The 21,009-nt window shown below is 38.6% G+C and overlaps 1 protein-coding gene across 5 annotated transcripts in view; it reads left to right on the forward strand.

Annotated features, from left to right (window-relative positions):
- IMPG2 (interphotoreceptor matrix proteoglycan 2) overlaps window positions 1-21,009 on the forward strand; it is a 54,631-nt gene that overhangs the window by 25,322 nt on the left and 8,300 nt on the right. For all 5 annotated transcript variants that reach the window (XR_010996192.1, XM_068180881.1, XM_068180879.1 and 2 more), the window contains 8 exons: window positions 6,626-6,672; window positions 7,128-7,219; window positions 8,966-9,127; window positions 10,196-10,254; window positions 13,477-13,721; window positions 14,331-14,413; window positions 18,085-18,397; window positions 18,872-20,523. Coding sequence is in view for 4 of the 5 variants with exons in the window: in XM_068180881.1 (XP_068036982.1) it covers window positions 6,626-6,672; window positions 7,128-7,219; window positions 8,966-9,127; window positions 10,196-10,254; window positions 13,477-13,721; window positions 14,331-14,413; window positions 18,085-18,397; window positions 18,872-20,523 (2,653 nt within the window). In the remaining variant the exon portion in view is untranslated. The remainder of the gene's footprint in view (window positions 1-6,625; window positions 6,673-7,127; window positions 7,220-8,965; window positions 9,128-10,195; window positions 10,255-13,476; window positions 13,722-14,330; window positions 14,414-18,084; window positions 18,398-18,871; window positions 20,524-21,009) is intronic.

Raw genomic sequence — 21,009 nt, forward strand, 5'->3', positions numbered from 1 at the left:
ATATTTCTCTGTCTGTTTTTCCACTGATAAGAACAAGAGAAATTTTGCCATAGGTTCTAGAGCTTAGCCTCCACACAAGAAACTATTCCATAAGCTGTGACCAATCTTTTTTTCTATGAAACATATTTTTTCTTTGAAACAATTTTTTAATTTGGGGTTGATCTGGAATGGAAGACAGGCCCTTGATATCTGTTAGTCATTTTAACTTACTACCTCTCTAAATCAAATCAAATCAAATCTGTGCTGAAAGCTGTAAACAGCTGTAGAATTGAAGCTGTGACTTGAGTAGTTGGATACAACTCATATAATCCTACCTAGATGTCAATGTGGTATCTCTCTCTAGCTGGAAAAAGCTGACTTCATCTAGTTAAATGCTGGGATAGTTTTAACGTAGCCTATGGAACGGTGCCTTGTGCTCTTGTGGTTTAGTTCCTGAAATAACTCCCTGTCTGGCATTACTGACAGTGGTGTAACAGCAGGATGGAAGTTTGTCCCCGTAAGGTTTAGAGCATGCATTCATGTAGCTTGAATGCTCAGCTACCCTGGCCTTTTCAGGAACTGAGGGATTAAGCTAAGTTCCACCAAGGAGAAAGCCTCAAAGGAAAAGCAATATATGGGATACAATCCACATGTGTACAGAGCAGCACAGTGGCCATGGTAGAGTTTTTGGCCCAGCTGGAAGTGTCAGAGCACTACGTCAGCTAAAGACTTTTACTGACTGCTTTATTCAGTAGGCCACTGGCACTTCACACAATGAAGTTCTGTCTCTTAATATTGGAGTCTGTCTCTTGACAATAGGACAGTTCTTTTGTCTAATTCCTGGGGGATCAAAAGCCAGATCTTGAGAATCAGCTGCAAGCAAAGAAGTAGCACAAAATTGTTGCAGCAGAAAACAAGAGCTTTTATGTCATAGCCTTGCTTGAGTGCTGTATGCACAACAGCATACTGAGGAAAAGATAAAGAGGATAGTATAGTTGAAAAGGAGGAATATAACATACTACTTTTTCAGTTCTTCAGGACCATTTTTTAATGTAAAGTGAAATATTTAGAGGCACGTGTCCTTTCTGATGGTATTTGCTGATTCTAACCTCACTGAAATTAGTTGCAGTGAATCTTGTCCAGACCTCCTGTGTTCTGTCCATGTTCTCTGCCTTGGCAAATCTGAAATCCATATTTTATCAGCAGTGGTAGCAATGGATGATGATGTATCAATTTGGCTTTTGTACTATTTATCTAAATGTGCTTTATGAAAGAGTAAGACTTTGTCTTCTATGCTGGGATAATTTCATCAGTTCAGCAGTTCTGCCTGCAGTGATATAGAAACATACCCAAGTTTCTTTGCATGTGCACTTGGCAGTGATAGTCCTAATTTCTGACATGTTTTTATCATCTGCACGGTTTTACCACATGTGAAGAGTTCCACACTGTTCCTTTTCAGTTGCATATTTTCTTTTGTGCTCCCTACTGTCTGGTAGTAAATATGAAAAGTTTGTCCTGTTTTAATTAGAACCAAGAGAGATTAAAATTCAAGAACTACCTAAATGAAAATTAAGATAAACGCATGTAAATCTTAAAAGTCAGAGACTCTGAATACAAGGCTTTGTCTTGAGTTTTGAAATTGCATAAAAATACTTCTTAAATTGCATGCTAGTTAGTTCAAGACTGTGTGATTGAAATATTTAAAAATGAGAAAAATCAAACAATAATTTTTTCTCTCCTTTGTGCAATATGAGAATTGAAGTAATATTGTTCAAGAAAAAGAAATGCTTGACATAGCCAGTTAAGACTTTAGAACATTCAAATTGACCAACAATCTTATAAATAATAGATAAACTGGTGGATGTCCAGAACATGTATTACAAATCTGAAGATGTTAGCTTCAACCACAGAGTTGGGTTTGTCTTAAACCTTGAAGAGAAATGTAGAGAAAAAATCTAACTAATACCTTCAAAGAACTTCATGGGGAGCTGTGAAATGGTATCAGTGATGGCCCATTTGACAGGTCCAGTGTTGTTTCTCCTTAATAACACAGTATGGCTGCACATAAAGAACCAGTTTAGGCCTATGAGTCAGTGGAACTCTGTTTATGCTTTGGTGGTGGACTGGAAGTTGTCATGTCTTCTCCTGATATGACTGATGTCACACAGAAGTCGTACCATGGGCCTTTACAAGAAGGGGAATGTAGGCGGTATTTGTGAGTTGTGACTGCTGTATTAATCTGTATAGGCTGTCCATAAGCACTGTTTGCTTCAGATCATCTTCCTAGGCCCTTATGGATCTTATCTTATACCTGCCTGGATCCTGGTGTCCCACAGAACTGTGTGATCTGAAACCGCTTATTTCTACTGAGGAAACACAAGTGCAGTGTTGTTCATTCTGGTGCTTAGACATCTGTTTTTCTCTACTCCTTCCTGCTCTCCCTACATATGTGTATGTTTTTATATTTTGCTTACTGCTCAGCCAAGATGATCCAGGGAATCACTCATGCAGGTAGGACAATGGAAATTATATTTCATGTGTCTGTGTCAAATTCACAATAAACTATTGTTGGAATATAGTCCCTCTATCTGAAGTGGCTTGCTTGTGAAGGTAGAATTAAAAATCAAGTGTGGGCCCTGGATTAATTCTGGGGCAAAACCATAAAAAATCTTGTGTCTTTTAAGTGGTGCAAATGAGCACAAATTTGAATCTGTGTTTACCTTGAAAAGTTATGTGTTCAGACAATTCAGTATATGCATTGCCATGTGTATTTTGAATGACTTCCTTAGAGTTGCCCAGTACAATTGATGAATTTTTAGGTGATCAATAAAGTAGGCATTAGAAAAATGTTAAGGGGAAGTAGAAGGCAAAAAGAAAGCAAACCTCATCATTCTAGTAAAGTAATGAAAAATCAATGTTGTGCATAAAGTGAGCTTGGTTACAGCATAGTGTCCTTAAAACTATATTTTCATCCTCTTGGAAAACAGTGGTAGCTGATCATTTGACCAAATTTGGTGTTTGACTGGTTTGGTTAGATTAATTAGGTGACGTTCAAGTGCTTGATTTTTAATTTTCAGCCAGCTGTGCACTGGAATTCTGTCAGAAAATTTGGTAGCTCCTGAGGGCTTGTATTTAAAAGCCCCTCAGTGCCAGTAAGAATATATTTCCTAGCCTTGACAAAGAGTGTGGTCTGTTGTTTCTTAAAGAGCTGGGTTTGTTACACAACCTTAACTCTCACTGTGACACTGGCCTTACTCTCATCTCACCTTTCAGAGCTATCATGGCTGCCCCAAGGCCTAGCTTGGGCTGTGGTTGTCACCATGTGGCTAAACCAGTGCCTCAGGTGAAGCTTGTGACAGAAGTATCCTGTTGGGGAGCTGCCATTTTTTGGAGTCAGTGACAGAGAAAGTCCTCTTGGACTTTTTAAACTTGGAGAACTTCACTTTGATGTGTCTATGACTAGTAATCTGATCTTGAAGTAGAAATTGAGAAAGATACTAGGCCTTTCCATTTGTAAATGGCTCTTCTTTTGAAAGTGTGATTTATGCCACAGCATTTTGTTTGGGGTTCCTTGTCTTCTTTGAGAATTTTTCCTTTAAAAACTCAAGCAACTTAGTTCAGGGGGCTCCTGTCTGGGTGGGTCTGGGGCTGCCCTGAGGCGGTTCCAGACGGCTTTGACAGGCAGGGTTTAGCCCTACACTGGTGGCAGTGTCAGCTCAGGGAAAGCCTGTGTGAAAAAGGGCAAAAACATGGTACAGGGAGAGGAAGAGGGAGCAAAAAGAATGAGAAACAGTGGTGTGGGGAATGCCAAGGCCAAAGGCACCACACCAGGGTAAATCATCTATTCCCTGCAGCCGAGGGAGGACTCAGACTGGAGCAAGCAGAACTTTCCTGAAGGAGCTGCTGCCCCTGCAGAGCATGCACTGGGTAGAGGAGTCCAGAGTAGAGCTGAGCCTGGGAAAGGGTGAAGAAGAAGTGGTGTTTTAATGTTAGTCTGCTCCTTATTACCCAAATGTACTCAAATATGCAATAAATTAATTTTCCCTAAGCTGAGTCTGATTTTCCCATGGAGGTAATTGGTGACTGATCTTCCTGGCTTTATTTCAACCAAGAAGCTTTTCATCATATGTTCTCCCCTGTCTTACAGAGATGGAGGGAGTGAGAGAGTGGCTGGGTGGGTGTTTGGCACTTGGCCAAGGCTAACCCACCCCAGAATTGGGTGCTCAGTTGGTCAAATAGTAATTCAGGTCCTTTTGAGATGCCCTTAGTTGTAGCACTAAGTGTGCAGAAGGCTGGCAGGGACAATGTGGGATGCATGGGTGACCTGTGTCTTGTGGGGCAGTAGCTGGAGGTCAGGAGTGCCTGGAGGCCTGTCAAAAGATACTGGGCACCAATCTATGGCCACCTGGATCAAGTCCCATGAAGCTCAGGTTGGGATCAGGGCTTCCCACAGCAAATAATGTATCTTGTTGTCCTCTTCTTTAGAAAAGGTGAGTGGATACAAGACTCAGCTAATGGCTAGATATAGCTTTGAACAGACCAGAACATTAAAAATCCTGTAGCAGAGTTTTTACTATTCATCACTTTGCTTTTGTTGAGTTTCTATTCTGACCCTAGTTACACTGAATAGTTTGTAAGAAATAAAATCCCAAACTGGTTCACCTCTTCTGAAAAGTAGGGTCATTCCTGCTTCTGAACTTTAAACAGGATGCACTAAAATGCTCTGATGCTGTTATTTGGTGACACTCTGTTATAGATGCAATATACGTCCTATTGAAACTGGTAAAAGAGGCATCTTGAAATTAGGTGAACTTGATTGGAAAATGTTTCCTCAGACCAATTAATAATTAAGAAATAGTTTTTATTGCAGTTCTAAGATGACAAATGAGTGAAGAAACTAAATCCCTCCAAAACATAACCAGCATTCTCAAGAAAATATCCTTAAGAGAGGCTATCTTGTCTAAATTACACTTTTTAGTAAAATGATTTACCGAGTTTGTCAAAGAATTTGCAAACTGAAAAGCAGCCTTGCACTGTGCTGGCTGAAAACAAGTACCAGTGTCCATGAGATGGAAACAGGCAGAACTACACTTCAAAGCTTGCATGGAGTTCTTTGATTTTATTTGTGCAAGAAAATGCATGAAGATACTGTTTAAACTCTTGAATAAGTATTTTCTGATTTGTTCATGTGAAAGTTTTTATTTTTTGTTAATATTTTAGAATTGTTGTGGAGATTTCACCCTGTCAGTTTAACATTCCCTGAACTCTGTTTTGGTATAGTTAATTATTTTGTGGAGGATTGACTGTGCCTTCTGGGAAAAGATGGGTGAAAAGATTCCTGACTTAAATAGAAAGTTCATCAGGTTTGCCCTCAGGTCTGTTTTTTGGCACATAAGCCTTATGTGACTGTGAGGAGCAGCAAGAGAAAGTGTTTCAGACATTAACTCAGTGAATCTGTGATCTCTGCTCATATGCTGGTGCTCTGGTATCTGTAGAATGGAAATGTGAGTCTGCTTGTCTGGCTGGTGCTGGAAGCCTTTTTTGGAGTAATACAAAGACTGACTATACAGCCTGAAGGAGGCAAGATATCAACTTTGCGTGGAGTTTTGCTTGAGGATAGGCTAGATTGCAAGACCAGTTGTAGAATATGTGAATCATAAAACAAACCTGGCTAGGCCAGGAGCCATGGCTGATGTTGCATATATTAGAGTGAAGACTTGCTGCAATGCGTGTTTCATGGCACAAGTATGATCACCAATAAAAAAGGAGATCCTTTAGAAGTGAGAGAAATATCTCAATATAATGAACTTAGTAATGTTCATGTTCAGTTTCTCCCCAGCAGTCAAACTTCTAGTCTTACCACTTGGGCTGTATATGTTAACAGTATGACAAACTCAAAAAATAATTTTCCCTTCATTCAGGAAAGACTTGTTTCTGTTAGAGCATGTCTCCCACTCTTGGTAACTTGACAGTTGCTCCAAGCTTACAGAATTGGCTCCAAGCAGCTTGGGTTTACTGTAAGAGTTGTGTCAAAGCTGTTCGTTTTTCTTCAGGCTGACAGTCTTCATGTGATTGTTCTTCTGAAATGTTTTTCACATTTGGCCCAGAGTAATTTTATATATGTGTGTGAATCCCTTAACTGGGTTTGGAAATGGATGTGTTTTGAAGATTTCCAAATAAGCACAGTAAAATTAATTATGAAAAGAACCCATCTTCTGGCAGCGATTTCAGTGCAGTTATGGTGTTTGAGTGCATTGGGGAATGTTTTAAAAACTAAGTGGTTTATAGGGTGTAACCAGTTATTTTTGTGTTTTATCTCTTTACATTTGCTTTCTTTACAGAACTGCTAGAAGGCAAAATGTATTTTTGTATGGGACTCCAGGTCATTTGGGGTATAAGAGGCTTAGCAACCCAGAGACTCAAACGATGTGTTGTATGATGCAAGTGACCCAAAATCTAAGTTGCAAAATATGACTGAAATACTGCTAAGCCTAATTTTTATGAAGTTATGAGCAAAATAGTACCACGAAAATTTTCTTCTGTACAGGTACTTCTTGGTGTACTATCAGAATCACAGAAATATCAAAAACTACTACATTTATCTTACCATATCCAGCTTCAATTTCTGACTTGTTTTTTTATCTAGTGGGACTCCTACTCCGCCTTCAGATGCTGATGTTACCACACTGAGAGGTCAGTTTTTATCTAACTGCTGTTAAGGCTGATTCTGAATTACCAGAAAATTGAGAAATTCATGTGTTTGGATTTCAGAAAGAGCTCTGAATTTTTACACCTCTCTAATGCCATTTGTAATCTGGAGATCATGTTATATGTTGACATTTCATTATTTCATGAATCATGAAAATCCTACTCAAGAAATTAGGTTTGTGCTGGTTTTACTGCACAAAGTTCATGTTTCCAAAAATACATCTGCTTAGGCAGAATGTTAGCATCTTATAGTGATTAGTGTATTTGATACTTTTTCTCAGGCTCTTCATGTGTCTCCTGTGCTTTTGCTGTCAAGATAATGGGAATAGGAATCAAATCTGACTATTTGTTTATGCTTGCTGAACCACTTTGTGGGTATATAGAAAAAAAAACCAACAAACAAACAGAAACAAAATAATACTGTTCTCTTTCAAACTCAGATGCAGCTGCCAATGTTCCTCCCCCTCATGAGGTCTCCGTTGAGAGTCCTGCAGGTGATACCATCCATGAGCATGACAATGTAGACACTACTGTGAGTGGGTTTTTTCATTTGGTTCAACATTCTGTTGCCTTCGCTACGTGATATTGTTTATGGTCATTTATATTTAATAGCAATTAAAGGTGTTCTTAATACGATGTGTTAACACAAACTAGGATTTCATAGTGATGCCTTTTTCTTGGTCCTAAAATTAAGAGCCAGACACAGTTAAGGGATAAAGGATTTTTACTTCAGTATTTAATAAGGATTCTTATGATGCAACAATTTACCAAGGTGGAATATGCTGAAATGCACGCTCATGGTAGATCATGTATATCATTTTATGGACCTTGCAAATTAGTATGTCTAACAAAGATGTTCCAATGAGATGCTTGAATGAATAATATGACATCCCCCTATGCCAAAGTGTTCCCCTTCAGATGGGCCTAATCCTGGCTTATAGGATGTGTTCTAGAGGGGGCCTTGGTTTCTCAAGCTAGCATAGGGCTTTCTGGCCTCCAACCGTGAGGCCTCTAGGGTGTTTGGTCTCCTGGCCTGACAGAATACCAGGACTATGCTAAGGTATCAGACTTAAGGAATTATAAGTATGCATGCTAAGGGTACTGAGAATACCTAAGAGGTATATTTAAAAAAAAAGGCAAAAAATCATCATGGCATCAATAAAATCAGGGTGTGAATTTCTAAAGTTTTGAGACATTTTCCTGGGCAGATATTTTTTCTATTTGGAGAAGCTTTGAAATGCCTCTTCCCCTGCAGTGGGAGATAATATATTCAGTTGAACTATCAGGTGAGGAATTTGCTAGTGTCATAGGACTAAAGAGGGAATGCCTCGTGGCTCTGAAAGCTTCAAGAAGAATGTGGAACACTGTTATTCCTATGGAAGCACCATATTCCTTACGTTGCTGTAGTAGAGTTTCAAGGGTCTGCAGAGTACAATTGTATAGGACAGCAGAGAGGTGGCCTGGACAGCCTTGAAGACTCTGATAGTCTGCTCTTTTTCCTCTGTTGATGTAGGAGAATTTTTATTTAGCATCTTACAAGTCACTCTTTCTGTGATATTTAACCAAAGCTCACAACACAGGGAAGTCTAGACCCCATATTTAAAACGTCTCTGTAGAAGTGAGCTGACCACCACATAGGTCCCAGGGCAGTATTTGCTTCTAGGAAACAGGTCCTCCAGATGAAATTTTAATTCTACACCCTAGAATCCAATTGCAGTATTCATGGGCCAACATGACTGAAGACAATTTTGTAAACCAGTGTTATCAATCAGCTGGTTTCTGTTTTCTTATAAAAATGAAATGCTCAATGGATCACAGAGAAGCTCACAAAGTTTCACATACTGCATATAAGTAGCTGATTTATTTAATAACAGGGAATAACAGGGCCATATTGTTCAATAACCTAGTGTGGCCCTGAAACGAAGCTGAGCTAAACTGTACTTTCTTCTAGAGCTTTCAGTGCTGACTGGAGCTCTGATGTTGGAATAAATAGAGAATATGAAACAGACAGCTTCTGACTCAAGTGCAGGGTCCTGCTTACATTATGTACCAAGAACACATGTGGTTTGGTCCCAAGAACAGCATTATTCTTTTGAAACAGTACTGCTTGGAATATTTCTACTGGAGCAGAGAATAGGACCACTCAGTAAATTGGAAAGGAACCATGCTGCTTCTGCTACAGCATTTTTACTCTGTACAGTTGCTTTCTGTGCTTCGGACTGCAGCATTCACGTGTCAGTAAGTGTTTATCTTCTCTTCCTTCTTCCTTCTCTTCCAGATCAATAATGAGATAAAGAAGCAGGATGAAAAGCTAGTCAGACCTGTAACTGAGCAGATGATTGAGTTCAACATTTTGATTGTTGGTGAACAGTACAGTGAGGAGCTGAAGGACCCATCTGCTGCTGAGTATCAACTGCTGTCTGAACGATTCATTTCTCAGGTGATTTGCTCCCCTAACTTCATTTTTCCTTTTGCTGGCTCTGCAAAGCAATAGCAGCAAAAAGCATCTGTGTCAGGGCTGCTGGTTTTTGTCTACCTATGGTTTCCAGTATTTGTTTTTTATTTTGTCTATAATGGTAGTAATTATATTGCCATCATATTTTGGGAGCTGGGTCTGTGTCTTTCTTTTCTCCTTGGAGAGGTATCTGAATTGCCATATGGCTGCTTATCGTGAGGCTTATCTTTTCTCTAGCTTTGCCTCCTTCTTAGCCCCATTTAGTTGGGGTTGATTCTCTGAATCCTTTTTGCTGGGGCTAAACCTGTGCCAGATCCTGGGCCAAATGGGAAAGAGATGTACTCTTCACTGCAGCCAAAACCCATCACCATGACTTTCACAAGTTGCTAGTGTAGGCTGGACATCTCAGTTTTCCTAGTTGTGAGTCCAAGTAGCAATGCCACGGTATGTGTGTGTGTAAAAAAAGTCGGATGGGACAGAGTCCACCTGGCACATGGATATTCCAATCCTTTGATCCCTTGCCTGGTTTTCTCTGAGTTTGAGTTAAGAAGCTCTTGGGGGAAAAAAGTCAGCAGCACTGTGATTGTTTAAGTCTCACCAAAGACAGTTTAAAAATAAGGAGATGGGGGATGGGAACAATAATTTACAGAATAAAAATAATCCTCAACTGGCAAGGATCTCTGGAAGCTAAAAAACTTTCTAAACCAGCATGAACTTTCAGTATTCTCTATCTTGGTTTTGTCTCCTGTAGCACGGTTGATAATCTTGGCAGTCTCTTTCCATTTCTCCCCTTGGAGTGTTTCTATACCGTTCTTGGAGAATATTGGATGTTGTTCTTCATACTTTTTATTTCCTCTTTTTCTAATAATGAAACAATGTCAACAAAACTACTCTTCCATAAAGAAAATAATATTTAACTGTTTTTCACCTATTCTATATAACAGCTCAGATACACTTTTGGAAAATGCTAGAAACACTTCCTGATTTCTCACCACATGAGCAGAAGTGAATGGAATCTGTGTTATTTTTTTTTTTGTTTTTCCATCAAAATAGATTAAAAGTGTATTTGAAGGACTACCTGGATACAAAAACATCCATATCCTGGATTACAGGTAAAAGATCCTGATGCTTTATATGGTGATTGAGCATGAGCATGTATGATGATGCAGTGAGCTGACATGATGCTTGGCAGGATGTCAGGCGTGTGTGGGGGAACTCCTAGGATGTATTAACCGAGTGCTCTCATATTTGGTACCTCTATATATGCAACTAAAATAGAAATACAGAACTAATTTTTTCCTTCTGGCATTTTTCACATTAAATACTTGCTGTGATTTTAAGACAAGGCATTATTGTTCAAGGTTTTATCTTAAAATTAAAAGATATATTCGTATCTGCTACTTCTAATATGTCCAAGTATTAAACAAGGAAGGACACAGAAATCCTTTTGGGGAAAAGTGGTGTATTTAAATTTCTTTTTCAAATTCTTGATGTTAATTTGGGATGGCTCTAAAGGTGAGTGTTTAGGATATGTAAAGGTCTTGCTCTCTTGGATCAAAAAAAGGTGGGGGATAGTTTGATAAATGATATGGAATGTTTTAACTCTCTGTATTTCTAGAAATATATTTTTAAAGACCTAATTCCCTCAAATCCATTTGTGCTTCAGAGTGAAATTTAAAGTTAATTTGTTAAGTTAATGCATCAAATGTAAAATGTCTGACTTTTGGAGTACAGGGCTCACAAATTGTGACTTTTCTTCAATGGAATGGATATAACTTTAAAAATCTAATGAGTTCTAATTTTCATGAGTTAATATAAACTGTGTTTTATTTGAGACTCTAAACTGTATTTCTTTGAATTTATTGCCTGGAGTAACTTAACTAGCATACATGTAGGTAACAAAGCAGCTGTAGTGAGAGAGGTCTTGTTGTTGGAACCCTAGGCTACATCCAGCTTTCAGACTGGAAGGTAGCAAAACCTTCCATCTTGCTATTTGCAGTCTAGTAGGTTTGCAAGCACTTGGTTAATTTGAGAAGACAAATAAAAGGCTGGTATTTCTGGAAGTCTGTTCTCTGCTTGTAAAAACCCATTGCTTGTAAGTTAAACCTTTAGGTAAAATAACTGAGCCTTGATCTTTCTTGGTACTGACAGCAATTTACCTGCATTATTTACAATAATCTGAGATGGCTCTGCTCTGCTCATTCCTTGGGATCAATAGAAAATATCTCAGTTCACTAAAAGCAGAACAATTTGTTATGTAGCTGAATAACTATGAATAACTATGCAACTTAAAAGGATTTTCCTGTATGCATTTTCAAATGGTTATGCCCTGTAGAATACCAAAGCAAACTTGTTAAAGTTTTAAGACTTATGACATTGATTTAATAGGTTTTACTCTTCTGCTTTGTTTTTATAATCAGCCCTTCTGAGGAAAACAGGTAAAGACAACTTTTTTATAGATATTGCCATAATACAGATGGGAAAAACATGCTTTGCTGGAGGACATTGTTTTTTGGGATTTGTATTTTTGTGTTCAGAGCAAGATAGTTATCTAACATAAATATTGTGAGAGAGGGTTTTACCAGAAACTGCAAGTAACTGATCTTTTCAATTAAGGATAAACCTAATTTGCTCATTTAAGTAATAATAAAAATAAAAACCCTCAGGAAAAATCATCCTAAACACAAGTCAGCTACTGGAGTAACTTGTATATAAGAGTCTCTTATGTGAAGAAAACAAAATTGCTTAACAATGACTCAAAGTATTCATACTTTGCAGCAAAATCTTGAATAGATATGGGATTATTATTAATACTGAAATTGAAGTAGGTAAGAAACCTACAGTTCCCCAGCAAAGGCTGTTGGCTTAGCTTCAAGGCCAGAGGTGCTGCAGATCTTAGCAGAACTTTAAGAAATGTTCTTTAGCAGAATATGAGTTTAGTCTGGATTTGTTTTTCATCAGACATATGCAAGCTAAGAATCCAGAAAATTTTCCTTCTTTAGTAGGTTGAGAATGTCATAAGACAGAAAAAGAACTGCAGCCTTAATTTACTAAATTTATTCATTTGTTCTGTGTGTATCTCAGCATAGCCAGTTTCCATGAATAAGTTTAAAGAGAATGAGTATTTTCAAGAAAGGTTAGCAACAAAAATCTCTTCACAAACTGTATGCAACTGTTCAGAAGGGCTATGTTCCAGGCACCAGATTTTTCAGCCCTTTCCAGAAAGAGGGTGGTGTTGTAGTTATTTGTTAGGAATTTTGAATGACAGCACAGTTGTATTAAACCTAAATGTTATGTTTGAGGAGCATATTCTGTTCCGTTTTTCCTGTGCCTTTTCACTACTCCTGTCCTTTTTAATCTCCTCTGCTGACAGTCAGAGCCCATGGTGAGCCTATGGTGGGTTCATGTCAATGACAGAGCCAGCAGCAAAACCCCAGGCTCCTGGGTTTAGTCAGTGTGTTTGTGAATTTTCTCTGTTGTATCTGGAACTGGGGTTTTAAAGACTTCTCTAAACAGAACCATTGTTTTAGAAATCCAATCCAGCTCTGTGGAATCAGGAAAACCTATATTCAGAGCATATGTTTCTAACGCTTCAGAGGTTATTTAATTTTCTTGCTGTGTTCTGTCTATGGCCAAAATGTGTTGTATCTTGTAAAGTTCCCTTGTGATTATGTCTAGTGTATGGTAAATCTGATTGCAGCCTAATCTGTCATGTGGAAAAGGACATCCAGATGTATTAAGAAACAGGAGGAGAGTTAACATGAAAACAAAAAACCCTAAACTGTACACAGATACAATACTGAGTTATAGAATAAATGATCAAATGAGTCTAGATAAATTTTCCCAATGTGATGAATTAAATACTATTTTGTTGCTATTAAAAACATTCTTTCAAGCAGTTTAACACTGCACAGTGACAGAGATTAGGGCTCTCACTTGCTACTATAGATTGCTACTATGTACAACATGTTTTTCCTGTCTATTTTCATACCTCAGAGCCGTTCCTATTATTGGTATGATCTTAAAATCACCACTGTCACCACTGCATGCTGGTGGACCCACTAATAATGCTTGCAGAAAGCCAGTGTTTTGGTCTGCTTGTGGTCTGTCTGCCATTCACTAGTAGAAATATGGGACTGGGACCAGACCAGATGTCAGTTTTGGGTAGCCTTTCCCTTGAGAACTTTGTAAAAAGTATCAAGTAGTTTTTAAAGCTGTGTATTTTTATATTATAAAGGGTATTGATGTGGGCTCTTGTGAAAAAAGATAGTGTTTGCTTGCTTAGGAAAACCTGGAATTTCTCATCAGTATTCTTTCTCTTTGTACAACTGAAGTGGGGTTGAAGTTCACTATGCTGTCACATTTGATGGAAAAGCCATCAGCAATGCCACCTGGGACCTGATTAACCTTCATTCAAACAAGGTGGAAGACAACTCCTTCATGGGCATAGAGGATAATCCAACAGTTGTGTATACCATCAGTGATTTCCGAGATTATATTGCTGAGATCCTCCAGAAAAATGCTCTGCTTGAAAATGCTTCCATCACTTTAGACCCAAACTCTCTTCAGCTTACTAATGGTGGGTATTAATTATCATGCATCAGTGTGCCACACATCTGACTTCTTATAAAATAAATCTCAGATGAGTGAATTATTCAGCTGTCCTCTGAAAAATGAAACAGAAAAGAATCCACTGTGTTATAGCCTGGTTTGCTCTGATCTTACCCAGGCCAAGTCATGAGCAGTAGCATCCTATTCTTGATCCATTAGCCTAGCCCCCCATTTTATTTTAATTTTTATTTTGAAACTGAGGGGTTTAGTGTGTAGTTTCAGTAATATTTTCAAAAAATTAATAGGAATAAAAGGGGGAAATGTGGTTCACATGGTGCACATTGCATCAGGGTAACCTTCAGCTTAGTAACTCTGTGTTGGCCTTAGGCAGCACAAAGGGAATACCCAGATTATTGCTGAAGAAAGGGTGCTGTCACCCCTTTGTTTTCATCTTTCCCCTTCACTTCCTGTCAGTGATTTGAAGGCATTTCCAGAAACAAAGTCTCTCTGGCAAAGTTTTTGAGAAGATTTTACTTACAAATCTGAAATCAAAGAGGGTTTTTCAGTTGGTCTTCCAGTGCAACTTCCTCACACTGTTACTGCAGCCTTTAGATCCCAAGTGTTTCTGTTTCCACAGTGAAGGAAATACTGCACCCCACATCGGAAGACCCATCCTGGATTACTGAGCATCCAGTTGTGCTGGAGCGCCCAGAGTTCGATGTGAGTATGGTTCTGAGCAGTGGCCTTTGGACACATTTGAATAACTTAGTTCAGCAGGATAGAATTGTAGCCAGCACTCAGAGCTTCTCTATCCTGTTGTTCATGCAGACTAAATACTAATGAAGGGACACCTTATATTGGAGTAAGAACTGGTGAAATATCTCGTGTGACAATTGTAGTGTTTGCTGCCCTACAATTTTCTGTGATCATCTTATTTTGATTGTAAACATCTCTAAAGAGGTCATCCTTCCTTCCACAGTACTATTTTTCTTTGGAAAGAAGAAATAGATGTAAATCCTACACCTGGCTGCTAGAAGAGATAAAATGCTAAGTTTCATAATTTCCTTTTGTTACTGTATTTATTTCAAAGAAAGTTCTTAATTTGGTTTTAAGATGATGGACATTCTCCTAATACCAGCAGAGGAAAATTACTGGCACTGGTTCTTTTTTTTTTTTTTTTTTGTTTTGTTTTGTCTCTTGAAATTGTAATTGTCTTTTCTGACTCCCTCTGGAATAATCCATGACACAGACTAGAGTTCTGTATTGGATAGGAGACTTGATGTCCCTGACCATGTCTGTACAAAGGGACTTTAAGTAAAGTTACTAAGTTAGGTGCCAGCAATGCTGAGGCCAAGCCAGTCAGTTCTGCCAATAGAGAGATCTTCTGAGTGCTGAATCATTGTCTGGGCAGTTGGTTTCTGCTCTCCACTCTGTTCTGTAACACAGAAGTGCTTTCAACAAGAAATTAACTCAGATCCAGATCCACTTGTGCTGGATGGTAGGTTCTCAGTCCATCGTGAGATAATGTTATGAACACAGACACATTTAATTTTAGCCAACTTTTGAAAATTTTATGTAAGCAAAATTTGTTTTCACAGAATGCAAATATTGTTAGAATGGATGTACGTATAATGTCCTTAATTTCATTACAGTTTTTGTTGAGTCTTAAAAACTACTTATTGATGTCTAAAATAAAAATTCACATGGATTTGCCATAATGGATTAAACATGGTGTAGATAAACATGAATTTAAGTTAGCTTTAAGAAAAGGGCTTTCTCTTTACTGAAGACATCTTACTAGAGACATTGAACTAGTCTAAAATGTTGCAGATGTTTACTTTAGTGAGACAAAGAATTCTGCCATTCTGTACTCTGACAGATGTGCAAGCAGGAAGATATTTTAGAGTAGTGGTACCTTTGCAATAATAAATTTTAAACCAGTTTTTGGGAATATTATGACAAAAAATCGTTGAAGTTATATTTTTCTAATCATGACTATGAATAAAGGCTTCTATGCCTTCAGTCAAAAACTGATTATGTAAAAGGTATCAAGTATATCCCCAAACTGGCTGTGTACAATCTGCAATACACAGGTAATTTGCAAAGTAGCTTCAGACAAATATAAGAAAATTCTAAATATGATTAGACAGTATGCAATCGATCAGTTATTTCCACAGATGCCAAACCTTTATGGTTCAAGTTGATGCTTTCAAGTAGAACTGCTACCTATGGAAGAGAATTTTGCTATAGTTTTCCCTAGGTGATTTGAGAATAAGCTGGATTTGTATTAGCAGACCAGTATTATGACATGAGACTGTCATGATTTCATCATCCAATTGCTACTAGATGGTACAATTAATTCTTTTGAGTTTTGCAGCTCTCTTTAGAAGTAAAACAAAAATCAGGTCTAGTTTTTGAAATCCACATGTTCTTGTTGTTTATGTTGAGTTGGAAGAGGTAGAATGCTCTGGCTTACAATGCCTTTCTGGTAGCAGAAAATGAAAAATCAGGGAGAAGGGTTCTGTGTTTACAGCCATCTATCATATTTGTAAGCCTTTTACATTGGTGAAAACCAGAACTAGCCAATATGATATTAAACTTGTTAGTATAATATATTGCCCTGTAACAAGGATCTTTGTCAGTTGCCAAAGGAGCATTTATCCATATTCAAATAAAAGACGAGGTGCAATCCCTGGCAACTAAATGCTTATATTAAACCAATGTATCGAGGAGCAATTGCTGTTAGTCTTAATTCGTTCTTTATGGAATTTGTATGTGTAATTTATTTCTAATTTTGTACAGTAACTCTTTTTACAGCTTTATTTATAGTGGCTAGTCTTGCCAAAAATAAAATTGCTGGAGCACGTCTCTATGGTATATATACTTTTCAACTGATTTTTACCATATAAATTAAAACATTTGATGAGACTCTGGTGGCATAACAGTTGGCATTTTTAAATATGATAATACATGCAAACAAGTAATTTTAAGGAAAAAAAAAACCCAAAACCTTAACTGGCCTGATTCCAAAGCATTCAAATGCAGTTTGAATTAAGCTGAAAATTTAATTCACCCACATTTCAAGTAAAATTTCAAATTGAAAAGTATTTGGATTCTTCCTGTTATTCCTGCTGGTCAAGCAATAGAAAGAGATTTGACAGGAACAGTGAGCTACAGAAGTGATTACAAGTTTTGAACTGTAATACGTCTTACAGAAACCTGTGCCCATTGTAACTTAACTTTACTTGTCACCATTGGCACTTTGTTAGTCCTTAGCAAATTGCTGCTTCTTGAGATTGCTTGGCAGTTTTTCATACCCCACGGGGTTTTTGGTCCATATCCCACTGCTGCACAGCATTTATATTTGGGCACGTATCCATGTAAAACACTAATTCCTGAGTTTTAGGCTATCAGCTTGCTTTCGTAGCCTTGACCAAATAACTTAATATCTCTATTGCCTTTTTCTAGTATAATTACTTCATCAGACACCATAGTAGGAGATTAATATTCAAAGATGAAATATGCTAACTACTTTAACTGTAAACCAGCTAATGATTCGGACGTGGAATAGTAAATAAACAGTGTGGAAATTGGAGATGTAACAACAAATTATTTTTTCACGTTTCAAATAATTCACAAATTCGTTCTGCATGCACTTTGTTGTTCATCATTACTGCTGATAGATTTTTTTTTTCTTCTCCTGCACAGTTATCTTGGCTTTGAGACTAAATTATTCCAGGTTCTAAATGCTCTTCATTAGGTTCTGGTCTTTGCTATTCTCTTGGGTACTATAGATATACTAAAAGATATCAATAAATGATAACTGGGCATGCATCCATCGAAGTTCACTTTCTACTGTTTCACGTATCATAGTAACTGAAATATTAGAATTACTGCACAGCATTTATAGGTGGGCAGGTATCCACGTTGTGTGGCTGATGAATAATAGCGGTTAGAACCTCATCATGCTTTAGGAAGGCAGACATTTATCTTTGATTTAGTTGGAGACGGACAGATTCATTTTTTCAACATAGAAAAGGAGATGGGGTTGGATATAGATGGTAAATCTTTTAATAGCCCAAGGGGTTCTGCACTCCAAACAATCTGAATGGTTCCTTTCCCCTTTTCATGGACATGACTGGACATGACATTTGTCAGAAGGATGTGCATTTTACACGTATATTGCACGAGGCTGGCAAGGGTCTGTATTTGCCACTCATCCTGCTGCCGTGCATTGTTCTCTCAGAAGCAGTAGTCCAAGGTTTGGCCACTGCCTGCTGTTAACCCCTTCTGTGTGTTCAGCCCAATGCAGACAATCAGTGTTTCCCCTGTAGTAGTCAATCTTTCAACATATTAATATTGGAAATACTAATAGTGGCTTTATGTTCCAGGACAGCACCTTTTTAGCTGAACGTCCTTCTGCAGATGAGTCAACTGTCAGCAACACTTTGCCCTTTGACTACACCAAACCAGATTCCACCTCAGACCGTGAGCAGGCCAGTGACAATGAAATCCAGCCAAGACCAGAGAACATTGAGTATGAGGCCGGTTTGGCACCTGAAGCTCCACTTTCCTCAGAGGTTCATGTCACTTCTTTGCCTGATGGGCACAATTTAGAGACTACTCATTTAGTCACTGTACCAGTGTTAGAGCATGATTCTGTGGACTCTCTAGAATGGCTTTCAGCCCCCAGTTCTTTAGACGGTAAGTTAGTGCCATTGACTGAAGCTTAAATTTGGATACAAGTAATTCCTGATACTCACCAAATTATAGTTCACTGAAATGAGTTTTCATTTGAAATGAAAACTGAAAACCATTGAAAATTAAGTATCTTTCTCTGCCAGTTTTACCTTTTGTGTGTACATGTATCCTAGAGCTATTTACCAAAGTAAAATGTTTGTAATAGCTAATAATACCCGCTTCTCTCTTCTGGAAATGATACATACTTGTTAAATAGCACAGAAGTAATTTTGTATGTCTTGACTTGGCCCATAGAATTTCTGAATGGAAAGTGGAAGAGGTTAACAGGGGTCCTTATGACTTTGGCATACATAGGCCGGGGTATATTATGGAAAATGTGGAATACATATCTACAGATAATAAAATGAATTAAATTTGACACTTTTTATCATAAACAACATCTAATTATCGATTTGTTTTTATTTTTAATGTTTGAAGATACTGGACTATCTGAAGAACTTTTGCCTTTAAGTCCTTCTCACCTTGTGCCTGAAGAATCTCCATCTACCGATGACTATGCAGTTCCTCTGCTCTCTGCACCAACAGTGGCCTCTTCGTCAGTCATAGAGACTGATATTAAGGAGAAGGAAGAAGTAATCCAAGGTAGTCCTGAGGGCAGTGACAGTGCAGACTCTGTGGAAGAAATTCCTTTTACCTTAGAAGTGCCCCCTATGGAAGATGAAACTGATATATTTCTTGGAGATAGAGTTATATATGATGATGGGTCTGGTTCAGCTTTTGATGGTTCAGGAAAAGAAATGGAATCAAGTATCTGGCCTTGGGAAGAAGCAACCCTGGAACCAGTTTTCTACCCTGGTCCTGATAGCTGGCTTGAAGATGACAATGAGTCTTTATTAATCAAAACTGAGGATATTCCTGAAGGCATGATTTTAGACTATATTCTTAACTCTGGGAATAAATTAGATTATGATCTTTCCAAAGATGAGAATGAAAGGATAGTCAATATAAAAGATTTCTTTGAGTCTGAAATATTTGTCTTTCCAGAGACAACAACTCTGCAAGTACCTCTGTTACATACTGAAGAGCCATCGTCTGTGGAACCATCTACACAGACAGAAACACTGGGCATGTCTGATTCCTCTTTTGTCATGCCAGCTGGAGACGCCCCTGTCTCACCACCATATACAGATCTGTCTGTGGAATATAGTCTCCATACATCTACAGGGACTGTCAGTATGGAGCAACCTGAGGAGTCTAGTGTAGGCCAGAACATAATCCCTGAAGTAGTTGAACACCAAAATGAAGACAGGGCAGTGGTAGAAGAACTATTCACAGTGAAGCAGCCGGATGTAATGGAAGCTGCTACAATAGAACACTTGGACACAGTCTCTTTAGAAACAATTCTCACTGCAGATCCCTCTGTGGTAAAGCCTGATGCTTCCACAGACGAGCAGCAAGCCCTTGATTCATCACTGGCAGTCCAAAACACTCGTGGATCAGCAGTGAAGGAACCAGCTGATGTTTGGCCTACTGACAGGGCACTAGAAACCTCCTTAGATCAGACAGTGCAACCAGCAATGCCAGTGGTTACTCAAGGTTCAGCTGCAGTTCCTTCTGTAATAGATCACACCACTGTCCTAGAGGGCTTTGCTGGACAGGATGGTACAGACCATGGCACAAATATTTCCGTGAGCTTCAGCACTGTTATGGATTATCAAACAGTGAGTGTAATAACAAGCACCATTGAACTTCCATCCCATCTTCCTCCTGTGGGATCCACACCGTCATTGTCTGTGGCTACCTCAACAAAGCTGGGAGATGAAACAACAAGAGTCCTGGATGTTTTAGTAGACCTGGGTCATGTTAGCACTGTCCAATTTTCTCCTGAGCAGACTGAGGAGGGAAGGAGAATGACTGAAAGTCACATGGAGCTAACGACTCGTGTCCAGTCCACAGAGATGGCCAGTGTGGCTTGGGCCACACAAGAAACTCACTATAGTAGCACCGTCCCGTCCCGAGCTCTAGTGGTGTTCTTCAGTCTTCGGGTTACCAACATGATGTTTTCAGAGGACCTGTTTAATAAAAACTCCCCTGAATACAAAGCCTTGGAGCAGCGATTCTTGGAACTGGTAAGCACTTCTGGGCTAAATGTCCATTACCAGACAGACAAAAACTGCTGGTAAATTATGTTTAGTCATCTCTCTTTAGCAGAAAGCAACTCAAAACTGGTGTTCACATATAAGATTTGTGTCCCTCGGTGGTGAAAGTTCTGTCTGAAAATGGATGGTGGGATGCTGTTCATCTTTTATTCAGATAATAGTCTCTCTAAAGGAGAGCTCCTTAGCATCATGGACCAGCTGCTCTGCTGATGTCAATAAATATAGCAGTGTAGCTGAAGTCACTACTACACTCCCCCTACTTGCTTCCAGAGTGCTCTGTATTTAGTGTGTAGGGAGGAAGATGCAAGAAAACCTGGGGCTGTGAGTAGGTAACTTTTCTGCAACACATTCAACCTGTTCTAAGTAGGAGGTAGCTGAGGGAACTAAGCTGTTCCTAACCTGACTGATGACTTGGAAGGCCTCGCAGGAGTTACACAGCAACAACTGCCAAATTTT

The sequence above is a fragment of the Anomalospiza imberbis genome, chromosome 2 (genome assembly GCF_031753505.1).
Source record: "Anomalospiza imberbis isolate Cuckoo-Finch-1a 21T00152 chromosome 2, ASM3175350v1, whole genome shotgun sequence".
Classification (NCBI taxonomy): domain Eukaryota; kingdom Metazoa; phylum Chordata; class Aves; order Passeriformes; family Viduidae; genus Anomalospiza; species Anomalospiza imberbis.